Genomic DNA, 6,726 nt, shown 5'->3' with positions numbered 1-6,726 from the left:
CCCCCCCCCCCCCCCCCGGGCCCAGCGACTCCACCCTGGGGCTGCGCGGTCCCGGTCGGGCTAGCACTGCCAGGCCCGCACATTTCGCTGCCTCCGTGACCCCCGCCTCCCCTTCGCCGCTCGTGCCCCAGGGACGCGGACTCCCAGCCCGAGGGCCCCGATCTGCTCCCACCCCTGATCCGCCTGGATGGCGACTCTCTAGTCCGCATCTTCCCTCAACTTTCCCTGCTAGCCCTGGGGGGCACGTGTGAAGGGAAGTCGGGCACCCAGCTGCATCCTGTTTCCGAAACTTCTTGAAAGCCCAGAACACCCCTCCCAAAGGCCTAGACCGACCTGGGCAGAAGAACTCTACAGGTCACCCCCAATGTCTGCCGTGGTGGTGGGGGGTGGGAAATAGGTCTCTCCCTTTTCTCCCAGTTCACCTTGGGAACTACACCCCATCAAATAAATAAATAAATAAAATAAAAGAACTAAAGTCATGCACAAGGATTATGCCTGGAGAATGGCCTCTGGGGAGAGGAAGTGCCTGAGACACCTGAGGATCCAAGAATGTTTCCAAACAAAGAGCCCCAGGGTATTTCCTCCTGGGGATTCTGAAGACTTCGTCTACTACATTAGGGCCGTGGGAAGAAGCTCCACAGATGGGCCTCATGGCCCCAGGGACCTGCCTTATCCCAGCTGAACTTTTAGTGCTCCCATACAGATTGGGGAGCTGCCTCCTGCCTCTGGGAGCCCTCAAATGTTAGGTTGGGTGTTAGATACTAGTCGTGATTGGTGGTTGCAGTTTCTTCAAAGAAGCCTGGGACAGTTTAGGTCTTCCCAGACAACTCCCATTTGGGCCATATCAAGGTCTGCGGCCCTCCAAGCCCTAATTAGGACAGCTCAGACCTCTAATGTTCACTTGACTCACCATCTTACTTGGCTCCCACTTTCCTCAGACCTTGTATTCTTGGTCGTCTGGTTGCCTGGCACCCAGGCTTCCTGATTTCTTAAAGCAATGTGATTAGCATCTGCTACTCATCAGCTTCTTAGTTTCTGTTGAAGAAGAGTCTGGCTCTTTCCTGGGGTTTGTCTCCATGACTCTAGAGCTAGGAATTGGGCTGTGGAATGGCCTGCCTGGGGACTCTGAAAGTGGAACTTACGGTGGGCAGGAAAATACACGCCCCCACCCCCCACACCTGAATACCAGCAACTGGAGGAACAGAGATGGGCATGGACATTGGGTTTAAGTCTGGGCCTTTTGGCCAACGTTAAAGGCTCTTTGTTTCTCTGCTCTCACTTGTTTTTCCAGCATAGACCCCCAGCCCTGAGCACAGACTCCACACCAGTGTGCCTTACTCTTTCTCATTTTGGAGCCATTGCATAGTCTGTTCCCCTCTTTGCTCCATTTCCATCTGGTCCTTTCCCATTCATCATTCATGTCCTGGCTAGATGTTGCCTTTCCCAGGAATCCTTCCCTGACTCATTGTCAAGCTAAGCTGGGTATCATCATGTACTCCCAAGAACCTTAATTGTGGCTCTGTCTTGCCTTCCAGACTGGGCTTCTGGAGGACAGAGATATTTGCCTCTGTTCCTAGGGCTGAGTCTAATGCTAGATTTCTGGACTTGGAAAATATAGAATTGAATTAAAATGGTCCAGGCTCAAATCTTCCCGGGGAGCCAGTAGCAGGTTGGATGGCTCTGAGGTGTTTATGAGCATGTATCCTGAAGAAGCTATTTGACCCATACTTCACCCCTACTTGGTAGAGGGTCAGGAAACCAGGATTTCACCCCAGGGAGTGACTCTGGCCAGTCCCCTCAGTGTCACGATGTCAGTGGGGGCACTAATACTGACCTGTTTATCTGCTCGGCCCCCTATCTCAGTGCCTTTTTAAAAAATTTATCTGATCAATGCCATTCTTATTGACTCTTTTCCTCTTGCCTTGGAGGTGCTGAGCACTGGTTTGCGGATACCCAGGCAGATCTGCAGTGCCTAATGCAATGAGCGTGGTGGTGCAGCATGTGGAAGAGAAAGCTGTGCACTCCTGGTCGCGCATCTCCACTGCAGGGAAGAAGGCCCTGGAAGAGGCGCTGCTTGTCTTTAACCCCATGAGCCAGGATCTCAATGCCACGGAAGCGCAGCTTGTGGCCTTCCTGCAGGGACTGCGAGATGATGGCTTCCAACCTACTATCCTGCGTAGTGGTGATGTCTATGGCTATAGTTCATGTACAGCCAACCCCCCAAGCCAGACAAAGCTGCAGGCTCGTGCCCCCAACCCAGTCGCCACATCACCTCCAGCCAATGCTCCCCGAACTGCCATGCGGCTACCCGCAGGCCGGGCCACACTGCTCCCCATGCCTCTGTCCAGCAGGCTGGCCAAAGCGTCCACACCAGCTCTTGCCAAGCATGCCACAACCAACCTGCTGCTGAGCTCCCTGAAGCAGTCAAGTGCCAGCCGCGCCCAGGGTGCATCAGTGGGCTTCCCCACTCACCTCTATCCAGGTGTCTACCCTGCCATGCGGCTCTCTGTTGTCCTTGAGGCCCTGGTTCCACTCAAGACTCCTATGCACTCTTTGGCTGCCAAGCACAAGGCACAGTCACTGCAGCTCTCACTTGTGGACCCTCCTCTGAAACTGCGGAAAGCTTCAGGTAACCCCCGACCCAAAGCTCCTAGGAAAACCACAAGCAAGGGCCCCAAGTGTCTGACTCATAAAGGCCCTGGGGCTGGACCCCGACGAGGCACTGGGCCCCAGAGCAAGATCTACAAAGCCACTGGGTCACTCAGTGGCCTGCAAGTGAAAGGGGGCTCTGCCCTGGGCACCAAAACAGCCCAGGCCAAGACAGCTCGAACACTGGCTAAAGCTGCCGGTACCCATGCCAAGGTGGCTCGAACACAGGCCAAGGCTGCCGAGGCCCGTGCCAAAGCCAAGGCAGCACGGGTCAAGGCTAAGACCAAGGCAGCATGGGCCAGGGCTAAGACCAAGGCAGCACGGGCCAAGGCCAAAGCCATGGTGGCTAGGGCGAAGGCTAAGGCCAAGGCAGTGCAAGCCAAGGCCAAAACCAAGGTGACGCAGACCCAGCCCAGGGGCAGGGGCAGGCCAAAGGGGTCAATTCAGGCCAGGACTGCAAGGAAAGGCCAGAAAACCTGCCCTGAGACTGTAGGGCAGAAGAGAAAAAGGGCTGAAGAGGCAAAGGATCTTCCTCCCAAGAAGAAAACACGGCTTGGGCCCCAAACTCCTAAAGCATGGCTAGGGCCTGGAACGACAAAGCTGCTAAAGTTCCGGGCCATAAAGGTAGATAGGCAGTCCTCCGATGATGAGGTACGGCAGCGGGCTCAACAGATCCTCCGTGTAAACCTGTCTCCTGTAATACGGCTCCAGCCATTGCTGCCATACTTGGCGCCCTGATTCTTTCACACAGCAATGTTTGGGGAAACAGCCCAGCTATCTGTGTGGCTAGTGGCACAGTGTGCTATATCCGTGGACTGCAACCTTGAGGACTCTGGGTTCCTTTCTAAGTCCCTGGTGGCCACCAGCTTCCTTTCAGAAACTGGAGGATGTGGGGTGGGGTGGGCGGGTGGGAGGGGTGTTATGGCGCAATGCACTGTGACTTGTTCTTCAAGCTGTATGTTCACTGTTCCATCTATCACGTTTTATACCTTTCCACCTTCCAGTCTCCCCGCCCACCCTCCATGGTCTTTTTTGTGTGTGTGGCTGCCAGCAGGCCAGCTTGAGCATATTGGGAAAGTGGCCCCAGGAACATGCCTGCCAGAGAGTGTCCTGGTAGCCTGGGGCAGGTCATCAATGTGAGTGGTGGGATGGGGTTGTGGGAGGGGGCAGAACCCAGGCCCCTCTGGAGAGATGAGGGGAAACTCAGGTACTGGCTTCTGTGGTTTGTGAGACGCATCCCCTGAGGGCAGGGACAGAGACACTGTGAAGTAGGAAACCTCCTCCACTTGAGGGTGACCTGGTTTACTGTCCAGATAAGGCCCCAGGCAGGAGGACAGTAGGCAGCTCAGTGGGGAACCTTGCAGTCAGCAGATTTTAGGCCAGGGAAGAGAGACTTTCTGGTACTAGGGGGCCAAGCAGACAGCCTGGGCTTGTCTGGTGTGGAGCCAAGCCTGAAGGGGTTGAGATGCCTTCCCCCTTCTACTCTCCTAGGAGAGTGTGACTATCCTCAACTTCTCTGATTAGAGTCAGGACCACAGAGTCTGTCCTCACTGACCCAAAACTTTTCTCCTTGGTTGGGTGGGGTATCTGTGGTAGCAGAGCCAGGAGGGTTTCCATGACATCCTGACCAGCAGTGCTTTCTGCCTGGTCCAAATGCTGTGTCTACTCCAAGGCCCAGCCTCATTGTGCCCCCCAACACAGGCCTGTATGTTTCAGACATTGTTGGCTCTTCCTGCTTGGGAGAGGAAGCTAGCTGCCCTGCTTATCTGCGGTTCATTGCTGGCTGCCCAGGCTGAATGGCAGCAGCTGGGGCAGGCAGAGGGGGCTGCATTCCCCAGAAGCTCCTGAAGACAACCAGCCTTTCAGAGCTGGGGGTGGGAGCATCATTTGAATGAGAATGGGATTTTTTCTGTCTCTGGGTTTGTCTGGGCCCCACTAACACCAGCTGCCCTGGGCGGTGGGCCTGTGGAGAAGCTCTACATTTGGTGGCTGCTATTAACATCCTTCCCCTGGGTGTGTCCTCCTTTGGTTCCCCAAGTTCTAGGGACTCCCTTGTTCCCAGCTGCGCTGTGGCCCCACAACCCTGTATGCTACTTGCCTCTGGCAGCCGTGCCCTTCATGAAAGATGTGAGCATGGGGAATGACCTGAGGGCAACACTTAGCTCCTTGAGGGCAGCCCAGCTTGGGGCCCTCTCTACGTCCTCTCTCAGACCTGATTCTAGCTCCCAGCACCCAGGACTCCCAGCCAGGTTGGACCCCCTCATTCCAATTCTGCTGCCGCTGCTCCCAATTCGTGAGGAGTTGGCTCTTTCCCAGAGAGCCAGGCAGAGGGAGAGAAGTCAGGTCTACTTGGGTGGGGGGTATTCCTAGGACCTATACTCAGACCTTACCCCTCCCAGTCCAAGCTCCTAGAACAATTGCCCAGGAGATGCCAGTTGTGCTCCCTGCACCTGGCTGCTCAAGGGGAAGTTGCTTCCCTCCCAGGGGCAACCTGGTTGTTGGCTGTGGCCAGAGCTTTCAAATTTCATCCACCTGTTGCCTCCATGGCTCCAAGCTCTACTGCATTGTCACCCATAGGTGGGAGGAGGGTAAGGGCTTTGGAGACATGTCTTTGGCTTGTGAGGACAGTTCTTTGGGGTGTCCTGAGCACATTCAGCCCTGTGGGAGTCTGGATCATTGCTGGAGGCTGGAGGGAGAGGCTTGTGCTATGTTGGGAGTGGGGGGCTGACCATGTACCTACTGCCTAGTCAGTCTCCTTGGGTTCTCTCCCAGACTCTGAGAATTGCTTTTGAGACAGTTGAGACCAGGCAGGCCATGACAGCCATGACATCGAGAATGTAATCTGAATGTAATCTGGAGTGCCGTGTCAGCAACAAGGCTTGGCAGGCAGAGTGGTGAGGGTTCCAGCTTGCCCGTGTGTGGGGGTCTGGGATCTGGGATCAGGGCTTGGTCACTCAATAGCCCTTGTGGCTGCAGGTGTTGAGAACATCACCACCCAGCTGGACCTAGAGGGTGCCTTCTACTTTATTCATCTCATCGTGACTTTCAGGGTGACCCAGTGTCCCAGCCTGAAGGCTTGCTCAGCAAGTACTGACCCTATGCCTCCCCACCTGATGGCCACCAGTGATGCTTTTCCTTTGGTGACTCAAGTGCTCCTTTCTGTCCCTAGACATTTCACCCAGCTGCTCTGCTCAGTAGTCCATGGCTGCTCCTGGCACACGTACCAGTACTTTGCCCACAACTGCTCAGGCCTCTTATCTGCTCTGGGATCCCTCCTGCCCCTGACCACAGTAACCTCGTCTGTGACCAGCAATACTCAGACATCAAGCATTTCACTGAGGGTGAGGTCAGGCCCAGAGGAGGGGGCGCAGTTCAGCCCTGGGTGAAACCAGAGGCTCAAGCCTGCTTCTTCCCCCCAGGTAATTTTCAAAGTTCTGGACCCAGCCATTTGGTGGATGACCAAACAACCACAAGATTCAGGGTAATCATTCCCACAGCCAGTCCCTTTGCATATCAGAACAGAGCCAGATACTCACTGCAGGGGGGGAGGGGGCGGGGGGGGGAAGTTGCACACTGTTGGGGCAGGGTAGGCAGGCAGGCCAGCTCACTACCCCAGGGTCATTCCCCATTTCTGCCTCATCATGGTTCTTTATTGTGGTCGCTCTTGTGGCCTCACATCACTGATCCCCATGCCTGTGCCCATTTCATAGAGACTGGCATGGGGAGTAGACCCCATTTATCCCTTCCCGCCCTATCATTGAAATCCTTTATGAAGTCCCAACATCATCTAACATTCTTGCCCCCATCACTGTCCCTCATCTCTGCTCCTATCACTGCCCCTCATAATTCTCCCCTTCATGGGCCCCCTCACTGCCGCTGTCATGGTCCCGGTCACTGCTCCCCTCCCTTGATTCATAACCTTGGCCTCGTTTGGTGACCTTCGTCCCTGTAGCTGCCTCTAGGTAACACCAAGGCATCTCTGGATGTTCCCCCATTCCTTGTAAAGAAGTCTTTTGTTGGGGGCCGGCCTGGTGGCGCACTGCTACAGTGCGCCGCTTGGGAAGCGCGGCGGCGCTC

The 6,726-nt window shown here is 55.4% G+C and overlaps 1 protein-coding gene across 1 annotated transcript in view; it reads left to right on the top strand.

Moving 5' to 3' along the window:
- Nucleotides 1–3,645, top strand: part of CCDC71 (coiled-coil domain containing 71) — a 4,291-nt gene extending 646 nt beyond the window's left edge. The window contains exon 2 of the mRNA XM_008565788.1: nt 1,929–3,645. Coding sequence (XP_008564010.1) covers nt 1,981–3,387 — 1,407 coding nt within the window. The 5' untranslated portion in view covers nt 1,929–1,980 and the 3' untranslated portion in view covers nt 3,388–3,645. The remainder of the gene's footprint in view (nt 1–1,928) is intronic.
- The last annotated feature ends 3,081 nt before the right edge of the window (nt 3,646–6,726 follow it).

This window comes from Galeopterus variegatus, unplaced genomic scaffold, assembly GCF_000696425.1.
Source record: "Galeopterus variegatus unplaced genomic scaffold, G_variegatus-3.0.2 Scaffold203, whole genome shotgun sequence".
Taxonomy (NCBI): Eukaryota; Metazoa; Chordata; class Mammalia; order Dermoptera; family Cynocephalidae; genus Galeopterus; species Galeopterus variegatus.
Note: the sequence above shows the minus strand (reverse complement) of the source record. Positions and strands in the feature narration are given on the sequence as shown.